The sequence below is a fragment of the Mytilus edulis genome, chromosome 5, assembly GCF_963676685.1.
Source record: "Mytilus edulis chromosome 5, xbMytEdul2.2, whole genome shotgun sequence".
Classification (NCBI taxonomy): domain Eukaryota; kingdom Metazoa; phylum Mollusca; class Bivalvia; order Mytilida; family Mytilidae; genus Mytilus; species Mytilus edulis.
This window is the reverse complement of record NC_092348.1, coordinates 30,915,475-30,938,679: the sequence shown is the minus strand read 5'-3', so window position 1 is coordinate 30,938,679 and position 23,205 is coordinate 30,915,475. Positions and strand designations below refer to the sequence as shown.

Genomic DNA, 23,205 nt, shown 5'->3' with positions numbered 1-23,205 from the left:
GTGTTTAGTCCTTTGCATGAACCGCAAATTCACCTTAAACTTTCATATAGAAAAAAATAAAATCACAAAAATACCGAACTTAGAGGAAAATCAATAGAAAAAGTCAATTAATAGAATAGACGGATTTCTATAATAGCATTATTCTTTCCGTTTCCGAATTAGTGAATATATTTCGTATTCATTTTCTCTATTTAGCTATTCATAACGAACTCTTCAATTAAATTGTTAATGTGGTTCATATGTGTATCTCGTTTCTGGTTTTGTTATATAGATTAGACCATTGGTTTTCCCGTTTGAATAGTTTTACACTAATAGTCATTTAATGGTTTCTTTTATAGATTGCTGTTCGGTGTGAGCCAAGGCTCCGTGTTGCAGACCGTACTTTGACCCATAATGGTTTACTTTTACAAATTGTGATTTGAATGGAGAGTTGTCTAATTGGCAACCATACCAAACGTTCTTATATCTATTTACCATATTACATCATTCAAGTTTTGTCAAATCTAAATATTACTGTGTAACATTATTATGCTATGAATATAAAGTGAGTAAATATTTAATTGGAATGGCAACTTTGCGATAATTGCTTTGCACTCCTTATGCATGACAATATTATATTCAATCACAATAGAAATGAGGAGTCTATTATTGGCATATATGATATGACCTGTTTCCATTTATATTTTCAATAGTGTGTTTATTGGTTACCAACAGTTACTAAAATGTTGATAAATAATAGAATGTTTACCATTCATGTGCATTTTTGAACGTTCGTTTATCAAAACTGTAACTAGAACTATGCATTATTTTAAACAAAGTTATCAACTGTTAGCATGTCTCCAGTGTTTACCAATTGTTTGTATTAATTTTATGTTTTACAATCAAATTGTCGGTCAAATTATATACATATAGGACAGTGTTTGTTAGATTGATTTTTTGCCACATAGAATCTGTAATTTATTATTTTTTTAAGACATTATGGTACATTTTTTCTATGCTTCTGATGTGCATTTTTATTATTGATTTCTTTTCGATAATGCTCGAGGCAAACCTATTTGGAAAGCAAATTCTACTTGTATTTATCAATGATGTTATACATAAAACTTGTAAAAGGTAAACTAACACAAACGCCGAATCCCAAAGAATATTCTAAACGGAAAGTCCCTAAGCAAATGGTAAAATCAAAAGCTCAAACACACAAACGAATAGATAACAATTGTCATATTCCTGACTTGGTACAGGCATTTTCTTATGTAGAGTACATGGAAAAAGGTAAATAGGCATGTTTGATGTTTATTAAATTCATTGTCTTTTATACCATGTGTAAAATTGTAGATATTAGGTAAGAAAAAGTAAATAAGTATATTAAATAAACTCATCATAAATACCAGGATTGAAATTTTATATTTACCCCAGACGCGCGTTTCGTCGTCAAAAGACTCATCAGTGACGCTCGAGAAAAAAAATGTCAAAAAAACCAAATAAAGTACGAAGTTGAAGAGCATTGAGGACCCACATTCCTAAAAGTTTTGTCAAATACAGATAAGGTAATCCATTCCTGAGGTAGAAAAGACTTAGTATTTCAAAAATTCAGTTTTAAATACTGAACTAGCTCATGAAAACAGATTTTTTTCACAATACAAAATAGTTTTCTAAATGTGACAAAGTCATAAATTTCCTTTGTAAACTGCAGAAAAGATTACGATATGAGTGTTCATGGTTTCCCTAGGCCACACCAATTTAATTTCTTGTTCTACGGATTTTTGGACTCTAAAATATGGGGCGAGCGAGCGATTTGAAAATTTTAATAAAAAGATATTTTATTTGCAAATTTTTGAGGCGAAGCTTGAAAAGTAAAGGCGAGCGATTATATTTTTTTTTTAAAACATAAAATAGTAGGTTTTGACGATATTAAAACTTGATTTATCACTTGTACTTTGACATTTCTTTAATATGTTAATTTCTGATGTATTTTTTCCCTGTTCATCAAGAAATAATTAAATCTGGTCTATGTATGTGTGACTGCCAATGAGACAATTCTCCATCCAAGTCATAATCAGTTTGGGGGCAACATCTTAATGTTATAAATATCCCTTTTACATGTTTTATGAGGGATCAATATAAGTTATTATATATTTGTTTGTACAAAAGGGCTAATATTTTCTCAAAAAACTATATATCTATCTGGTATTAAATGGTCAAAAAATGTCCAAGAATTTTTGTAATATTCCTGGACTTTACCATTGTTAAATTAACACATTTACTTTAACAGTTTAATATTATTCAAAATAAGTCATGTAAGTGGACCCCTCTTTTAGATGTTTAGAAAAAGTTGTTTAAAATATGATGTTACTCTCCTCTCTTTGAGTACAAAATTCTAAATATTCAAAGGTTTTGTATAGAAGAACTATAGAAATCCTTGGTATTTCTATTTTCTTTTCTACATCAGTAAAATGATACCTTGTCTGATGGAAGGTTGTTCTCAACCTGATAATAACAAACACAGGTCAAAGTACGGCCTTTTACACAGGGATTTCAAACAGCCCAAACAGCAAGCTATAAAGGACCCCAACATTATTAGCGTTCACAATTCGAACAGGAAAACCAACGGTCTAATTTATATATCCAAACGGGAAAATACCAATGAACAACATCAACAAACGATAACTGCTGAATGACAGGCCCCTGAATCAATCAGGACAGGTGCATAAGCATTCAGCGGATATGGATAGTTTTGTTTCGCCAGCATACAATATAATTGCAGTTGAAGGCAAATCCTTCAGAATGTTTTGTACTTTATTCTAACAACGAACATTTTTTGATAGGGAATATAAGTAAGGGGGAAAGAAACCAATTTTTTGTTCTTTACAGGTATTTACGCTGTTATAAATTTACATCGTACACTCCCACTTTGGATACATAGGTTTCATGCTGAAACAAATATTCTCATAGATATTTACACAGTGTGGTGGGGTTGCTTTTATGTTTAAAATCGTTATATACAGGTTAGACTGTGATTTAAAAACAAATGTTGAAATCTTTTTATACTTGCAAAACAAAAACAGTGCGGGAAATGGACATGATTACATTTCCGGATGCGGAAAGCGGGAATATATAAAAAATAAAAAAATTCTGTTTTGAAAAAATAGGTGCGGGCGGGTCCATCGAACAAAGAATCACATTGCTGTGGCCCTAGCGGTTTTTGCCTAAAATCTGCATCTTACTGTTTTTATGACATTCACTGTGAACGCAATGAAACTCACTATTAAAATTTCATTCCAGTAGACGGCATACATTGTGACGTCAATTGTTTCTAAATTTACAATATGTGCCCATCAAAGTTTTTGCTTCTACCCTAAATGTTTTGTCGAACATTCCATACACAAACGGGTTGACAATGTTGTTTATTATGACCATCTGGTCAATAAAGGTGAAAATACTGACCTCATACTCAGTTCTTTTGATAAGAAAATGACGATTATGAATAAGCGAGAACAGTGAAACTAACTGAGGAATATAACAAAGAATGAATACTACGTTTATAATTATGATCATCAAAGTAAAGCGTATGGCTGCAGAAATACGTTCGTCAGTTTTTGACTTATTCCTCGAGTGTTCAGGTACACCACAGTTAGTTAACGTATGTATTGCCAGGGCCAGTAGACATCCTTTTCTGGCCAGTTTCGGCTAATGAGATACTGAAAGATCTAATTTAAGTAAGGTTGTGTCCAAATTATTTTGTGATGCCGACATTTTTTTTTGTGGTTCTCAACCTCAAGACATCATTCACTACAATAAAAGATTTGCTTGCAATTATCATTTGTCTTCCAATCAACATATTTAAAATAATTAGCCACAGCATCACACCAACGATAAGAAAAGTTGGAAAGAATATAAATGTTAGATAAGCGTTAGTGTTTTTATCATCTTTCATAATGTTTGTGCCGCAGATATTATCTGTCAAGTTCAGAGAAATGCTTGGTATGTGTAATTGTTCATTCCAAATTATAAACGGACAAGACACTGCCACCAACAAAACAAATATAAATACCAGCGATATACGTCTCCATTTAAGAGTTATTTGAGGTCCAAAGGGTCGGCATACTTTTAGATACCGCTGTAGGGTTATGACTGCCAGGAGAAGTATTGATGAAAACCCAAACATGTTGAATAAGAACCAAATAATCTTACAGGAAATAAGATATGCAAATTTGACTGGCAGTAAGTTCTTCCATAGGTCAAATGGAGCTCTCAAAATGCAAGCAAACATATCAACACATGCTAATATTGGTATAAAGTACTGCTTTCGGTTTGTTTTAGTCTCGATTTATAAACAATTAAAACTACTAGATTTCCTATCAATCACAGTATGATATATAAAACAAGAAATACATCGTGTAGAATGTACTTGCTAGCTTCTACCAAATTCCAATTTGTCAGTCTGTCTTTTTCGAACAGTTCATTTTATAGCCTTTGACTAATAATCCCAATTGAATCACTTGTATATGCAGTACGTAATACCACACATTAAAATAGTTATATAACTGATACCTTCTTGTAATTTATATAGCTGGGTATTTGTTTTATTTTTGAAGAGCGGAGCAATAGTTATTGAATAGCTGCGATCACATTTATTAAATAATTTTGTACAATGAAAAGTCAAATTCCCTTGATTTATGGCTGTGCCAGCTGATTTAACGTAAACAAAAATTGTTCACAGAATTTTTAATGCGCTGAAATCCATAAAATAAAGAGCTCTAAAAATCTAAACTCCAAATACTATTTTGTTGTCATCTAGATAAACATTCTAACTATTTGCATTCTGTGACCGATTTCTGAATATGCTTATTTGTATAAGCTCACCAAGGATGTCATATGAATCCCGTTCACTGTAATCATGCATGTTATTATGATCCAATCCATTCCGTTTAGTTTGATGGCTATTCAAAGCGATAAGGGTTATCTATAATGCATCGTTTGATACAAGCTCTGTATTCTTTACTTATTATACAAACCTGGAGATTTTAAATATATTAGCTACTCCAACATTTAAGTAAACATATTGATAAGCCCGTGTTGGATCAACAGTGTAAGGAACTTTATGTAAATTTCTGTAGAACTTTAGCTTTATTTAATGGAAGTAGCTCAATGAACATGTACAATCTTTCATTAAATGCTAGGTCTTTTCAGGCAATTCGCTTGCAGTCAATTCAGTACTGTTCATTAGCTTTTAAGACAATTTAATATTATGTTTTGTGCACAGGTAAATTAAAATTTGAACATAGGCTGAACGTATCTTAAATTACTGCAAACTATTTGTCTTAACAGTACTAAATTTACCACAGTAAATAGATATTAATATTAACTAAACATATCTTTTTCAGTCTTGGAAGAACTGTTTAAAACGGTTTGAGATTAAAATGACCGCTTTAGATCACACACTAAAATGCTAGAATTATGAGGATTTCAGTAATTTAGCATGACTTAATGGTGCTAGTACCGGATATATGTGCATTGTATTGTCAAAAACAGCTCATATTTATGTAGAAGCATTCTACTGTACAATAAATAACTAAAGGTTTACATTTTAACAATTTTGTAAAACTGCTATATTTTGGGGCCAAAAAGGGGTCCTACTGAACCTACTTCTTTGACATAAAAAGTAGGAAAATCAACTTCATCAAAAACTACCCTGACCAAAAACTTAAATCTGAAGCGGGACAGACGGACAGAAGAACGAACGAACGAACGAATTAACAGACCCACAGGATAGTAAACATAATGCTCCTCTCCTATCGTAGGTTGGACATAAAATTAATGCAAAAGAAACCAGAATTCTAACTAATCAGATAATGCTGCGTCATTGTCATTCTAAAACAACAGTTATTCCAAAATCTTTATTTGTCATCACATAACAACATTGTCAAGGTGAAACAATAAAAATCAACATATACTTGACATAAAATTATTGTCAATTAATGAACCATGTTTACACCATACAACACAAACGAATCAAATTATCGTAAGATGTGTATTGGACTTTTCATTAATACTTTAATGACGGAGATCGATGTATCGGGTGTTGCAATATTTTTTTTATATATATTTCCTCCGAATACTCAAATACAAAGGAAGAGAAAGAATCTGAACGCATGCAGTGATTTTATAAACTGTATCCCAAAGTAAGATAATGTCAAATCTTTATTTGTAATATTCAGTACAGATGGGTTTTTTTTTACAGATCTGTATTTTATTTTTATCTCAAATTTTTATTAATTTTAGTATTCTTGAATTGTCTTTGAATTGCCATATTGAATGAAAGCTAGACACCAAAACATGAAAACAACAATGAATTTTGTTACAAATGACAAAATGATAAACATACATACATAACTAATTTTTAAAATATATAATTATTCTATAACTGTGGTAATATACACTGAATGCTTTTATCTTAAATAATGCTTACTTAAAATTTGTACCGAGATTTTGTTACTTAATTTACAAGAATAGATGTTATGCAGAAACCACAGTTTGGTGTTTACTTCAGGAATTCGTCTTTTAATTATTTCCTTAATCGCTGTCAGAAAAAAAACCTCATCCTTAAAATAAAAGGGACAGAAACAAATTTAACCAATCAAATAAATGAATTAAAAAAAGAAATACATTGAAATCAAATGTAAGAGATGTAGATTGATAGAAAACAAATAAAACAACTAGGCATTTTTTTTCTTCTTCAGGAAATAGCTTTTGTTTGCCATTGTGAAAGTCCGAACTTTCTCAAATTCAAAAGATGAGTTTCATACAACAATACATATATTTCTCTATTTGATTATAAACTGTGGTTTTTTTTTTTTCGTTTCCCTTGTGAATGAGTCTTTTTGGGGTTTTTTTTATTATTAAGAATCCAAAACTTATTGCTTTACTATATATGTGATACCATGAGAAAACTATGCACATTAATGAAAACAATAAAATGCAAGAACTACAATTGACTTGAAAACTATGCATTAGTTTCGTTTTCCTATCGGTTAAAAATATCTATAAATCGAAAAAAATAATGGCAAAATGTGTCTATTATTCCAAGGAGTACAGATAATACTCGTACTACACACCCAGAAGTGTTTTGTGTGTCTGCGTGTGAGTTAATCAGTGTAATTGACAGACGTTTCCCAGCTATAAACAATGCTAAAGCACGAAGTGAACCAGCGTTAACAACCATACCTGGCTGTTGTCAGTTAAACTAACTACACAAATATCCAATGTGTAAAGATCTTTTTTCGCTGTAAAACATCACCCATGTTTAATTTCTGGGATGAAAGCGGAGACCAAAGAATTGGTGGATTTCAACAGTGTACCGTATTTGTGATGTTAAAATCACCTATGTAGTCTTCTTAGCTGTTGCTTCTTCAAAATATTTGATAATTTTTTTCCAAGAATTGTCCTATGTCTCAATCGTTTTAACGATCTTCCTCTCGTTCTTGAAGGTTTGCGCATGTCAAGTGGTTTAGCATATTGTAATAGTTCCTGAAGAGTAGTCCGAGCACGTCCAGCTAGATGAATAGGAATGTCAGGAATATTACGTAAAGCATGTATATTATATGCAGGTTTTGGCAGAAACTTTTTGGCGCCATTGCTGACTTGAATTGGAAAATGGCCATAATTGTTTAAACGATTGGGTTTTGGCGTATTTAAAGCTGGAGTTGTGTTGTTCGACTTTTTACCAGTCATCCACAAAAGAAGAACATAATGAAGTGTAACGGAGCTGCCTTCAACGTCACGTGTCTGTGAAAGACCACCCAAGTATTGATTTTCCAATGGTAGCTGCAAAGAAGGTAAAGAAGAACTTAGAAATATAGAAAAAGCAGAACAGAAAGAGAAAAAATAGAAATATATAGTAAGAAAGAAACAATAATAATAGTTGATGAAAAAATAGAACTATATGAAAGAAATAAAAAAGAGTAGTATAATAATCAAAACAGTAAAAGGAAAAAAAATAAAAACATACAGTCCTTGATACTTAACCTTATTCCGGATAAACGTACATCCAATAATTCATAGAAATAATTATAATACTAGTTTAAAAATTAACACATGAAATTCAATGTTAACATTGTATTCAGTTCGCAAGTGGAAAATATTATTATCTTTTTAAACAGCTATTAAGATTAGAACAAGACAAACAGCACGAAACAATATATATCATTCAATGCATGTGGACTATATAAAATGTTAGTTGCGCCATTACAATTCTGCTGTTAAGGAAGTATATCAATTCTCAATACAGTTAAGTAACAGTTAGAAGAAACGAACAGAGAAGCTATACAACTTATATGTTATGTGTGTATCTGATCTATCTAACATACATATAAACCATTCGTTTTGATTAACATTTAGTAAATTTCAAGTGGAATATTAATATCTAGTACTCGTTATATAAATCAACATGAACATAGTCCATCATCCATAATAAATGCAGTATACGGCAGATAAAATTAATGCAAAAGCTATGTCGCTTCTCCGGACTTATCATAGATACCAGGATTGCATACTTAGTTTTGTAGTAAAACATTTTAAAACTTAGTAATAGTAGTATGCCATTCCCAAACCTAGTTATTAATTCAATGAATTAAACATGAATATATATTTATTATATTGTTCGCATATACATGTATGCACATATTTTCCGAATTTTAATACATTAATGTTCAAATATTCTAATGCCTATCAGTCATAAATATATATATTTCAATGTTATTCATACGACTACTTATAGAGGTATATAAAGTGATGCTTTACAGCAATATTAGTTAATAAAGATGTATCGTTTTTGTTAAATGATTTTATCAAATGCATTGACGTTAGTTAAAGACACACAGATTAAACTGATTATGTATAATGTATGGATGCAACCTTGATATCAACAGTTTTGATATAGAAAATATAAATATAGTATAGCCCAAAATAAGCTTCTCTATTTATTTTGTTTTCTAGAAGGAATTACACATACTCAACCGTAAATTCATATTCTTGTACTATATATTGCTTGTAACTGTTTTAAATTCAAAAGAATACAAAGAATTAAGACAGTTTCATGATATTCAATAGAATGGGCTATCAATATCCTTATCACTTTTAATTTGTTGCTATTTATGGGGAAGAATTCCATGAGGTTCCTAATATTAATTCGTTAGATTGCTGCTGCCATTCCCGTTATTTTTACTAATTCAAATTGTGTAATATTCGGTTTTCTTCGTGGTGTTCAAGGGGCTGTTGATGTTCATCCTTAGCAAAGGTGTTGTGTTAATTCTTCTCTTTTCATTCGTTTTTATTCGTAATGACATCAGATGTCGCCTACTTCTATAACATTATTCTGTTCTAATAAAATATTTGTTACATGTTTGATTGAATTACAAATAATTATTTGCCTTGAGTGCAACATGTTAACACACCGAAAGTAAAGGATTAACTTCCCAGATAGTGCATCCTGTACGAAAAACATCAACAATGAAACTACTGAGATCCTCTTTGGTTTACGGCAATAACAGAGTACGTTTGTTTAACAGCTTTGCTTATTTTTCTTTAAGATTCACGATATGCATTTAGGTATATCAATCAAGTGGCAACATGAAATACTTTTGTAACATAAATGATATTTAAAGTGATCAATATGATTTATATGAAATATTTTCTAAAGACATAGACAACGACATTACACACATTATAGCAACAAGACATTTTAATAAGCATGTTAATGAATAAATATAGATTTAGTATACACATATAAAGGATTTCACATTCAATCAGACATAAACTATAATCATGTATAAGTAAATTAATCAAAAATACTCTTTTCAAGACACATTGCACAAACATGGATTTTTTAGTAGCATTAGGATTTCAATGAACAGTTCTTTAGTAAGTTAGTTTTTAAAAAGCGCTAGCTAAGCAGACAGCAAACTAGCAAGACAATTACTGTTGTGAGTGCTTTCGTTGTCGTGGAAACAGTTGTTGTAGATGTCGCTACAGACGTTGGTAATTGTGGACATGATTTAAAGTCTTCTGTTACTTCATCGTCTACTGATGCCGGAGTCCAATCGCCACATTTTGGAAAGCTTTTGGGAGGTTTTGGCATTTGGTGTGTTTCGCCAACTTGAATGACCAAAGTCATTCCCATTGCCATGTGAAAAGCTATATGACAGTGAAACAACCAAAAACCTGAAACCAATGAAATTGAATCATTAAGATAGACCTTTTAACATATTTCATTGTCAGTACATAATTATTTTGAATAATATCAGATTAGATTGACAGCAGATAAACGGACATCATAAATATCGATGTCAAAGTGATTTTCTAAACACTTTTATTTGTGTGTGTTCCTTTTGTCTATGCGAATAAACTAAGGGAATGTAATGTAATAAAACACTACAGTATAAAACCATCACATCGTATCAAATCTCTTACGTTTTTGGTGGAGTTCGTGTTGTTCTATCTTTATTTGTCTCTTTTGTGTTTTGTTTACTATTGTTTGTCTGTTGGTTTATCCATTTTTTTAACATCTTGCTTGTTTCCTGTTGTTTTCCGTCATTAGGTTATCTCTAGATGTCTTTTTCAATTTGCTGTTCTATTGTTGTTTACTGATTTTATCCATGCAAAATTAACCAAATTAAAGTTATCATGGAGGGGTATTGATATTGTTTACTTTCGAAACACAAAAAAAATATTAAAATCCTTAATGTGATCTAACATGCTATATAAAATCAAATGTATTTCCACCCTTTTGTTAAGTGTGGTAAAAAGTGTGAAGTGACTCTAACATGCTATATAAAATCAAATATAATTCCACCCTTCTGTCAAGCTTGGTAAGAAAATTTAATTGACTCTAACCTGGGTTTGTTGCCTTGAATCGTATAATAGTATATCCCCCATCAGGAACAGTGACTGTATCCTTCAGCACTGCTCTTGTTAACTTCCGTTTGATTTGTCCCATTGCATCCAACACCTTAACAAACTCGACTGTCGTTGATGTATTTAGCTGTGAAAGAAAATCGTTTAAGAGAGCTGTAAATATTTTTGCATTTTTAATTGTTTCCGAAAAAGATATATGCATCGGTTGGCTTGCTTAAACACTTCTTTTATGTAAACGATGCTCTTCTGAACAGCCGTTTGAAAAAAATTTAACTTGAGCGCTGAATAAGGCTTGAGAAGTATTTTTAAAATCGATCACACTCCCTTTATTTTATAATTTTGAAGGCATCGATTATTCTTAATAGAAGGCTCCGCGCATTATCGAGGGCCCTCATGGGGTTTTTGATTATGTGATTACTTGGCCGTTTTTTTAATGATTATTTGATTATTAAGCCAAATATTTCATGATTATTTGATTACCTAGGACTGTATTTTTAGTTTATGATTATTTGATTACTAAAGATAAGCAAATATTTAATGATTATGTGATTATATTGGCAAAAAAATGGTGATTATGTGATTACTAGGACCCCCCCATGAGGGGCCTTATTATCGAAGAAACATCAACTACATTTTGAACCATACACCTTGCTAGCTTGCAACAATCGAAACAAAGACTTGACACTTTCTTTTGCTTTTAATGAATGACTGTATGGCACCTTTTTAATACTGCAACTACTTATTTCATGACCTACTACAAAACATGATATTTCAGTTAAGGATGTTCACTTGTCATGTTTTGGATTTTTGTCAGATTTTCTGAATCCTCTGGTTTTATCCAATTAAATAAATTAACAATGTTTGCCAATTGATCCCCATTTTTCTTTTTATAAATCTTTCACATGTATACTTATGAAATCATTGTTATTTTTTTTATAGTTTTTGAGCACTTGGCAATAATAAAGCTATGAAAAATCAAGAGAGAACATTTTCACGGCAAAATTTCAATTGTAAATATCTCAAAAACAAGCACATTGATCTATATGTTTTGCTCTTTTAATTCTTTCTATTATTCCCCTATTAATATATATATTATACAAGTGTAATAAAAGGCTTGTTATTTTGAAACCGAGTAAAAGTATCAATTTCATTCATGAGCATCACAACCCAATAGACTCCATGGAACAGTTAAAACATTATGGTAATTTTGGACGGTACGAGTTAAACACATTATACTAAATAAACAGAAACTCAATCTAAATAAAGTGTTAAAGAAAATACACAGACTGTTTATTACTCATAAAAACTAAAAATGTATGTTGAATTGAAAAGAAAGCTCTTTATAAACTCTTTTTGAAAAGTTGCTGGTTTTTTTTCAAAATATTTAAGTGAATAGTTCACAGTGTTACAAACAACATTTTGGATTGTGTCCCCTTGATCATTAAATTATTTTCAAAGAAGCAACTAGTGAATATTATATAGTTTTAATACTGAATAAAGTCATAATAAACCCTATATAAGTTTTTGGGTATATTCTCTTAAAATACATTCCAAAGAAGTAGGAATGTCGTGATTTGACGGGAAAAAACGCAAAATCAGACTACGCTTAAATTAGAAATTCTTTCAGGTTTGTATTCCAAATTTTGATATAAGAAGGTCATATTATAAAATCTTATGTTATAAATCTTTAATACAATCATTATGTATTATGACAAATTAACTGAAAAGATATATATGCAATTAAAATTTTGTAGTTTTGACTTTCTGTCGTGTAAGCTAATTTTTATACCTAATAACGATGTGATATTATTCTTTATTTGATGCAAATCATTGTTACGCGATCATTACAGACATAGTTGTATAATTTATTGCTCAGTAAATGACTAGAGATTTTGTTTTATGGTTAAGGATATGTCTTGTACCAAACCAAGTGTCTATTTTCGTTTTTTTTTTTGTACAAGCATTGTCTTCATTGCCTTTACAACATTTGAGGTTATAGTAAATTGATACCGACATGTACAACATAGTCATAGTTCATTTATAATAGTTGTTTTGAATCAATGAGTGACTTTACATCTGCAATGCGTTAATTGTTGATGACAATTGATAACATGTATTGCAATAGCCATAAGATAGATACCTAGTCATAAACCCATTATAATTTAAAATGCTTAGGCAAGATGCGAATTTCCTCTGCAAAGTTCCCACAAGTGTACCCTAAATGAAAAAAAGTGATGAACGAAGTTGAAGGGCAATAATGACCCAGATTTTGAAACGTTTGGCCAAAAAATGTTTTGCAGAGGTAAATAAGTAAGCAATGGAAATTACTGCAGTTTGAAAGGATAGACTAGCAGAGTAATTTTACAGGAATAAAAAATATGTAAAGCAACGGAAATTCAAGTTTCGTGTCATTTAGAACAAAATCTATATAAATACCTCAATATTTATAAAGTAGAAGATGATCAGATAAAATATGGGGAAGTAATTTACAGAAATGTAAGGCTCAGCTGCATTTTTCTCACGTTCATTCTCATTTCTTATAATGGCTTCCTTTATTATAACTAGAGGCTCTAAAGAGCCTGTGTCGCTCACCTTGGTCTTTGTGAATATTAAACAATGGACACAGATGGATTCATGACAAAATTGTGTTTTGGTGATGGTGATGTGTTTGTAGATCTTACTTTACTAAACATTCTTGCTGCTTACAATTATCTCTATCTATAACAGTTCTTTCTGTGGAAAATGTTATTGAAAATCTTCAAATTTTAACAAAATTGTTAAAATTGACTATGAAGGGCAATAACTCCTTAGGGGGTCAATTGACTATTTTGGTCATAGTGACTTATTTTTAGTTCTTACTTTGCTGTACATTATTGCTGTAAACAGTTTATCTCTATCTATAATAATATTCAAGATAACAAAAAAAACAGCAAAATTTCCTCAAAATTACCAATTCAGGGGCAGCAACCTAACAACCGATTATCCGATTCATCTGAAAATTCCAGGGCAGATAGATCGTGACCTGATCAACAATTTTACTTCCTGTCAGATTTGCTCTTAATGCTTTGGTTTTTGAGTTATAAGCCAAAAACTGCATTTTACCCCCATGTTCTATTTTTAGCCATGGCGGCCATCTTGGTTTGTTGGCCGAGTTACTGGACACATTTTTTTAACTAGATACCCCAATTATGGCTAAGTTTGGTTAAATTTGGCCCAGTAGTTTCAGAGGAGAAGATTTTTCTAAAAGATTACTAAGATTTACGAAAAATGGTTAAAAATTGACTATAAAGGGCAATAACTCCTAAAGTGGTCAACTGACCATTTTGGTCATGTTGACTTATTTGTAGATCTTACTTTGCTGAACATTATTGCTGTTTACAGTTTATCTCTATCTATAATAATATTCAAGATAATAACCAAAAACAGCCAAATTTCCTTAAAATTACCATTTCAGGGGCAGTAACCCAACAACAGAATGTCCGATTCATCTGAAAATTTCAGGGCAGATAGATCTTGACCTGGTAAACAATTTTACTTCCTGTCAGATTTGCTCTAAATGCTTTGGTTTTTGAGTTATAAGCCAAAAACTGCATTTTACCCCTATGTTCTATTTTTAGCCATGGCGGCCATCTTGGTTGGTTGGCCGGGTCACGCCACACATTTTTTAAACTACATACCCCAATGATGATTGTGGCCAAGTTTGGATTAATTTGTCCCAGTAGTTTCAGAGGAGAAGATTTTTGTAAAAGATACCTAAGATTTACGAAAAATGGTTAAAAATGGACTAAAAAGGGCAATAACTCCTAAAGGGGTCAACTGACCATTTCGGTCATGTTGACTTATTTGTAAATCTTACTTTGCTGAACATTATTGCTGTTTACAGTTTATCTCTATCTATAATAATATTCAAGATAATAACCAAAAACAGCAAAATTTCCTTAAAATTATCAATTCAGGGGCAGCAACCCAACAACGGGTTGTCCGATTCATCTGAAAATTTCAGGGCAGATAGATCTTGACCTGCTAAACAATTTTACCCCATGTCAGATTTGCTCTAAATGCTTTGGTTTTTGAGTTACAAGCCAAAAAATGCATTTTACCCCTATGTTCTATTTTTAGCCATGGCGGCCATCTTGGTTGGTTGGCTGGGTCACGCCACACATTTTTTAAACTACATACCCCAATGATGGTTGTGGCCAAGTTTGGTTTAATTTGGCCCAGTAGTTTCAGAGGAGAAGATTTTTGTAAAAGTTAACGACGACGGACGACGACGACGGACGACGACGGACGACGGACGACGGACGACGGACGCCGGACGCAAAGTGATGGGAAAAGCTCACTTGGCCCTTCGGACCAGGTGAGCTAAAAATTCGATGCATGGGTCCTGGTTTAGATAAAAAAAAAAAAATACTCTTCTGACATGTAAGTATACCTAGTGCGTCTTATTCCGTATTAGTGGGTGGTATAACGGGTGACGCTCACCCTATCGACCGTACAAATTCTTTACTTGTGGAGTTGATTCTTTCGATTTGGTTTGTAACTTAATTTGCCATATCGTTTTATGAGACTTGCATATAGCTTAACTGTTTTGTCCTAACTTGGGATAGTTTCGATGAGTGTAATTACGTTGACGGGTAATGTTTTCCCCTTATCGTTGACCTTCCAGTGTGGGGAAGTCTAGACATATAAATAGAAGAAACCATTCCTGTATATCCTGTTACATTCAAATAGCTTTAGTTTGGTAATATATACTGTATTAAATACTCTTACCTTTTCCATCGCTACTACTCTGAAACTATGACCATGCAAATGCATTGGATGGTTATTATTCTGTGATTTTCCTTCATCCACCAGTACAAGTTCAATAACTTCTCCAAGCTGTACTTTGATACGATGAGTACATTGACAGAATTCTGTGGCACAATCCTTATCACTCATAGTTTCTTCATTGCAAAAAAAGTCCTGTAAACATATTTAGATTATCATATATCAAACTCTTGCTACGAGAAACGAACAAAAACCTCTGAGAAACAAACTTAATCAGCTTAATAATATAAAGCTATAGATAATAACGGTCTTTATTGATAATCACTTACTCAATAACTCGAATTGTGCTACTAATATTGTATTCAAAGAAAGCTACAAATATTGTAAAGTATTATACCAAATGAATTTTGCTAAAAACAACCTTATTATTTAGAATGTTTCTATCAAAACAGAACATTTACTAATAAGGAACCGAAATTGCACGTCTTCTCAAGCACACAAATATCTAAGGAAGCAGGACTTCAATAATCGCAAAAAGAAATATAGGACTGAACTTTTAACTTGAGGAACATACACTTAAGAACGACAATGTCTTAAGAAGTTGGACTTCATCAATTACAAAATGAATACAGAACAACACTTTTAACTTGTAAAAAAATATATAAATAATATATAAAACATCGATATCAAGCAGAATAAAAACGTTTTTCAAAACTTACATCTATAGTCTTTGAATGTTGAGAAAGTGGGGGTGATGGAGGAACCATAAATGATATATGATTAAGCTGTGGTGACAACATATGCATGCTGTGTTTCCCATGTCCATGTCGGTTCATCATGGTATTAAGTGAATAGTATTTGCTGTTCTGAAAATATGGGTTTTCAACCATATTAAAATCCATAGCTATGTAAAACTTCTTATCTGGTACTGGTTTTAATACATCGTCATCTGGAACTAAAGAATCCAGTTGATCTACAGTGATAAATCCTCTTGATGGTCCGATATTTAATGGATTAAGCATCTACAAGAACAAATAATAGACGTTGCAAAGAGGTTGTGTCTTAAGAAATTCATTGTCAGTTAATCCAATTGAAAACAGTTTCAATTGTTATATTTAGCAACAATTTTAGTTTAAAGTTTTTAAACGTAGGCGTTTAATTTTATTGTATGAAACATAAGTTTTCAAGGTTTTTTTTTAGAAACACATGTGTTCAATCGATATCGTTTCTGAATACCACTAGGTCACAATCCCTGTTTAATATATGTCATGCTTAAAACAAATCAAGTTAGTAGTAGATATAATTAACTTTCAAAAGCTTGAGGTAACCAGAACTTGCTTTGCTCGTCTAGTCATATTTATGGAAATAACTTTCATTGTTACTTTTGATAAAAACATCTTATATTCATACTAGAATTCAACTTTAGTTAACCAGTAGTTATTCATTGAAAACTTAAAAATACTCAGTACATGAGCTACTAGTTATCAACGCCACCAGGCTTGTAATTTTTATACAAGCCTGCTGGCGTCTGGTCTACATAAGACTCATCAGTGATGCTCAAATCAAAATAGTTAAAAATTTAAACAAGTATAAAGTTGAAGAGCATTGAGGAGCTGAAATTCCAAAATTTTTTTCCAAATACGGCTATGCCTGGGATAAGAAAATTAGTATTTCGAATACTTCTTACTTTTGCAAACAGTTTATTCATAAAAATGACCATATAAACGAAGTGCTGACTACTGCTATTAAAACATGAATATTGTTTACGATAGTATTCTAATTTTTAAATATGGTTTAAAGTTTTTTGTTGGTGCCTTATTTACGTATTCCTTATTTTATGTCGTATTTGCTTAATTACATACCAGCCCTTGTCTATTTCCACTTTGATAATCAGGAGATTCTGGGGGTAAAACAATAGCAGCATCTTCATATGTAAGGAACGCCGTCTGACTAACAGATTTGTATTCAGGTCCACACTCGGCTAGTCCTCGTGCTCTAATCCAATAGTTTCGCTTATGCTGATTAGCAGTCAGAACAAAATCATATCTTTCGCCTGCAAAAATGGTGAATGATTCAACTAAGATGGGATTGAATGGTGATCCGTCTGTTGATATCATAGTTAAACTATGGTGATCGATGGAGAACTGTATAGGACAGTTGGCGATGCCATTACTAATTATTCGGAAGCGATATCTCTTCCCTTGTTTAACTTTGAAAAGTGCATGCGGCGTATGACGTGCATCGAGATCAGACATACTGTGAGCGCCAGTATCCATATTATGCATATTATGAACCGATTGCATTTCTGCATGTTCTGAACTTCTTTTGTGCATCATGTGGTCAAACATATGATCAGCGTGCGTCATTTCCATTGTCCGAGTAGTTGTCAAAGTGTCCATAATCATATCTTCTGGTAAAGTCGTATCTGTATGGTGGGAACCGTGAGAACTGTGATCTGTCATTTCATTAAATTCCTTGACAGTTCCTCGTCCTGTTCAAAAACATAAAAATATTGTATTATCATTTAGTTTAAATTAGTATATATAGTGTTCATAATAATAGAATTATCTAGTGTGCAACAAGTTTGTTAGCACCTGTAGAAAGCTCACAGAGACGCGCATCTTGATAGTTTTTTCATATATGTTTTAAGGTTTCATTTTCTATTTATTAATGAAAATAAGATTAACTTTAATCCGAGCTCGTTGTTTTGTACAAATTTATTTTAAGTAAGATCGAATTATTTGTTAGAACCGTTTTTGAACCTATCGTGAAAAAAATGACATATAGTTACGTCACATCCGGTTATATCAAATCAATGGAGTAATAAGTACAAAGTATAATTTACCATTAATGAGAATTGAACTAGGGAAATGGTCTTTCATAGCATGATGTCCCGCAGCAAAAGCTTCTGCTCCCATCTGATCTAACCAATCGTTTAACATAATAGTGTGTTCAGGGAAATCTTCATCGTAGAAAATAGAGCTTGCATCGTGTGACCTTGGCCGTCTGATGATAAAAGATCCAAACATACCATCTGTTCTCTGCTGACCGGAATGGGCATGCCAGAAATGTGTTCCAGGATCATTTGCTTTAAATCTGAATGAAGAAATTTGCAGTTTTTCTATATATGTTGTTTTACTTGGTTTTTTTTCTAGAAATACATGTGCATGTGATCTACATGATACCTTGGTTCAAATCACAATTGCACCTTTTATGAAGCACAAGTATGAGTTATAATGAACTTGACAGGTGTTTTACTGAAGTATATATTCTTGTGAATTGTTAATAATGGATACATAGCACAGACAAGGCATATTTACAAATAAAACTGCTACAGTCTCTAATAACTCTTTATAGAATGGCTCTTATTGAAAAGTTGTAATTTAATAAGCTGTATATTTAATATGTAACAAATGAAGAGACTTAAATAAAGTATTTGTTTTGTCTCGTCTTTGTCTTATCTACATGAGAATCAAAGATATATCAACGCTGTAGGCAACTATGTGTATAGTGCGGTTACACTTTGACAGTTGTACTCTTGCTCAATATGATAACAGATTGTTATTATCTTACATCAACATTGTTCCTATTACAAATATGACAAAAAAATTGATTTTAACAAGATCATAAATACATCTTGTGGTTGAAGGGGTTATACCAGTTTGTCATAATGGTCTGAACGTTTGATTTTCTGACAATAACATAAAACAATAGATTCGGATGTTAATTGTCTTATGGAATTTACAAGATTTAAATAAATAAATCATTTTGAAAAAGTTGTTTACCATACGAATAAAAGTATTTCTATAATTACCTATATTGAAATGTGGTATGAGTATGAATAGGGCATTGTGTTATCATAGTGACGCCATCCATGTGTGGGGTACCTTCTTGAAGAACACCATGCCAATGGAGTGACACGCCTTCGCCTCCTTCTAACATATTTTTCACATTTACTACTACTGAGTCCCCCTTGCACACCTTTAAAAGAAATAAGAAACATAAACTCAAGTTACATATGATACATTGTATTTGAGTCTTCCTCACTTGAGTGAAATACATGGTACTGATTCAGTGAGGATAAACATTAAACCTTTCCTTGCAGCATTTTTCAAGGAAAAACATGTTGGTATGTTTAGTTTACAATGCAATGCTCTTTAGATTGTTATAATTTTGTCTTTCAGACAACTTTCGAGTTCGATGCATTTCCGTCAAAAACTCTGGTTTTAGTGAACGTCATTTGTGCGTTTAGGGGCGTCGTCACTTCCATTCCAATGTTGAGCGAGTGGTTGGAAAACTATAATTCTACATTGTACGAATTATACGACAAATTGAATTCTCAAAATTGACAATCAGCATTGATGTCATTAGGGAATTGTCATTAAGTACCTACAGAACAACCATTATTTCTAGTTTATCCTGCACAATGACGATCACCAAGACGCTTGATGAACGTAAATAGTGCAGGGATACAGGCGACCCCCTCTATCTGGTAAATGACGTCATAAAGGCGCGTATATTTGACGAGTTTTTTCCGGTGACGGATGAACTCGAAAGTGGTCTATTAATTTGACTAGAGTGCCACTGATGAATTTAATGCATGATGGGTGTCTGAATTATAAGGCTAGTTTCTTTGATGAAGGTACACATTTACGCGCCCAAAACAACTATTTTAGAATAGATAAAATGTATTCCGATACAAATTGAAACGTTGGTTTATTATTGATATAGTTTACTTGGTTCCTTTGTCTTCACTCTGGTTGTTTTACAATTTGGTGTCTAGAAACACATTTAGGTCTAATTTATACAAATTAATACTTCTTTAACAAACACATGTGCCAAATTGATTTAACACCAAAGAGTTATTCGACTTACATGTATGGCTGGTCCAGGCAACTTCCTGTTAACTGTCATAATTGCACGTGACACACCATCTGCAGACACACAATGTGGACGTAAACAGTCAGTGATATTATATGGACAATCATAACAAGCCTGAGTCAGGGTGTAGTAATACTCTATGGTAAAATCATATTTACATTCTTTAGGTTCAGAATCGTCTAAACATTCTCTATTACATGGATGGGTATGATAATCTATAATACAAAAGAAAGAAATTAAAAAGGCAACTAGTTTTTGTTAGTCATTAAATTATGACCTATTAGCAGTGCAGTTAGAACATCACATGCACAACGAATTCTACTGGATTAAGGTCAGTGATACTGCAACATGAGAGCACGAATTTCTTTTTAAAGATAATCGGGTTGACCCCCATCAGTTTAATGAACACTCAACTTATCGACATTTTATTATGTTGAAAATCACCATTCTTTTGCTTTTGTTGTTTACCCTATACGTGCATGCTGCAATTTGTGTCAACAACCTGAGGAAGAAAGGCTTCACGTTTTGTGTTGCCAGACTATAAACTAAAGTTTGCTATGTGATATTGTATGTGTACATGTTTTTATGGGTACTCTGTACAACAAAAATATGAACAATTAACAAATCACGTATCACACTGTTGCTTTCGTTTGGTACTAAGATGATTATGATTAACATTTAACAAAAAATGATCCAAATAAGTAGTTTTTGAAATATATGGGAAAACATGGTATGTGACAAATACATGTGTAAATTAATGTATTTTTGCTTGTTGAAAGGTTCTCATGTTATCACGAAAGAGCTTATACTTTCCAAGTTGTTCTGTATATACTGACTATAAATAAAGCTGTAAGTAATCTGGTATTGTGTATGAGCATATGTATCTTCTTGGTAAATGAAAAGAGATACACCAAGGGACACTCAAAATCATGAACACCATTACCAAGGGAATCTAGAGTAATACAGGAGCCTGAATCGTTCGCCTGACACAAACGTCTTAAATTGTCAATCAAGTTAGACAAGTAATATTTTGTTTTTTGTTAAATGAAACAAATTGATTTGAAATTGTAAACAACTTTGAAGCAAATTTGAGTCGTAAATGAATTTAATAAAGTAAATCAATGTCAAACAGCAATCACAAAAAGGACAACCCACTTACCTCTAAAAAAAAACCACAAAATTAAAGAAAACCAATAAAATATTAGAAAGAAATTTAAGTCACAAGAAAACGCATATAAAGAAATTCCTTCCCTGAGCATATCAAATATAAATATGTATGTGTTAGTAAAACGTCAGATTTCTTATCAAATTAGCCCTATAAAAACAGATTTTTGAAATATTAAGAAATTTACAGTGTCAAACACACCCTTCCTCGCATTACAAAAACGCACAATAAGACGCGATAATCAAGGATAAATAAAACAAACAAACCAACAAAAGACAAACTAACCGACCACAAACAGCAAATAAAACAAACATTTAAAACAAGAAAATGACAGATGAAACAGTAAAACAAAAGGAAAAGACTAAAAATAACTTTGGTCTTAAAAAATAATAATAAAAATGTGTAAGTGTGAACATTTATGTCTTACTGAATTTAAAGTTGAATGACATTTTGGTGAGTAATATACATGTCTATAAAAGATTTAAATTATAACAAATGCGGTTGTAGTAGCAAAATATTAACACGATTATGAAAACCGGGAAGTCAGATAATCATTTATTATTGTCAGCTCAACTTTCTCTGTATGACTATCAAAGTTGACATTCGATTATTGGCCTGTCAGGTGCTGACAATTGATTTACAACTAGGCATTCTATTTGTCCGTGTAGGACCTTAATAAGCTGCTGACCTCCACACTTGTATCTCACCATGTGATCAAGGCTTTCATTTATTGCATGATCGCCTGCTGGGCTTTGGTGTTATATTTTTGGTTAATAGCGGTATCCGTCTTGGTGACGTTTACCTCATAGATTTGTGTTTGAATCTTTGAAGTCGGCTTCTTACTGTGAATTGATTGATTCTTGGTGGCTTGATACAAAATAGATTAATTATGCTAAGATGCAAATTGTAAACAAATTTGACTGACACTTGATAAATAGGAACATTAAAGATGTCGGTCACTAATTCCGTTTCAACGCGCACAAAGTGATGTGTTTCTACTTTCAGATAGGGGTTGATTGAAGGTATATCTGGAGCATGACAATTTAGAAATAGGACAAAAAATTGTAAGAGTTAATTCTTTATATCATCATTATAATCTCATTACACCCAAAATAGCAGCCATAGAATGCTTTCTTGAAGGTACATGTAAATGGTAGGAGATTTTCTTTTGTTTGTTTTTGTATTGGCGACACTTCGGTTCTCTTAGCAGGCCAACTTCTGATATTATAAGATGTGGCACGATTGCCAATTAGACAAATATACACTAAATACCAACGTAGGTGTGAACAACTTAATGTCCCCGTACGGCTCGTGGACGTCAACAATGAGCAAAACCGACACCAGATTAAACACTTTAAAAACAAACTCGCATCCCACATAAAAAAATGTAAACAATTTAAACCAGAAACGATGACCTGAATAATGTGACAATAAACGAAAAAACAAATATGATAGCCATCATCCAACGGCATTCATTTAAG

At 32.1% G+C, this 23,205-nt stretch overlaps 1 protein-coding gene across 9 annotated transcripts in view; it reads right to left on the bottom strand.

The window, feature by feature from the left end:
• Positions 1-5,882: 5,882 nt before the first annotated feature.
• The window catches only part of LOC139523419 (uncharacterized), a 32,650-nt gene continuing 15,327 nt past the window's right edge, over positions 5,883-23,205 (bottom strand). For 8 of the 9 annotated variants that reach the window (XM_071317454.1, XM_071317452.1, XM_071317449.1 and 5 more), the window contains 9 exons: positions 20,554-20,774; positions 19,493-19,659; positions 18,524-18,774; positions 17,541-18,169; positions 16,398-16,700; positions 15,682-15,873; positions 10,891-11,038; positions 9,977-10,218; positions 5,883-7,824 (listed from right to left, as the gene is read on the bottom strand). In XM_071317454.1, coding sequence (XP_071173555.1) covers positions 7,378-7,824; positions 9,977-10,218; positions 10,891-11,038; positions 15,682-15,873; positions 16,398-16,700; positions 17,541-18,169; positions 18,524-18,774; positions 19,493-19,659; positions 20,554-20,774 — 2,600 coding nt within the window. In that variant the 3' untranslated portion in view covers positions 5,883-7,377. Of the gene's footprint in view, positions 7,825-9,724; positions 10,219-10,890; positions 11,039-15,681; positions 15,874-16,397; positions 16,701-17,540; positions 18,170-18,523; positions 18,775-19,492; positions 19,660-20,553; positions 20,775-23,205 lie in introns of those variants that run through there. The other variant, XM_071317455.1, reaches the window with a different exon arrangement.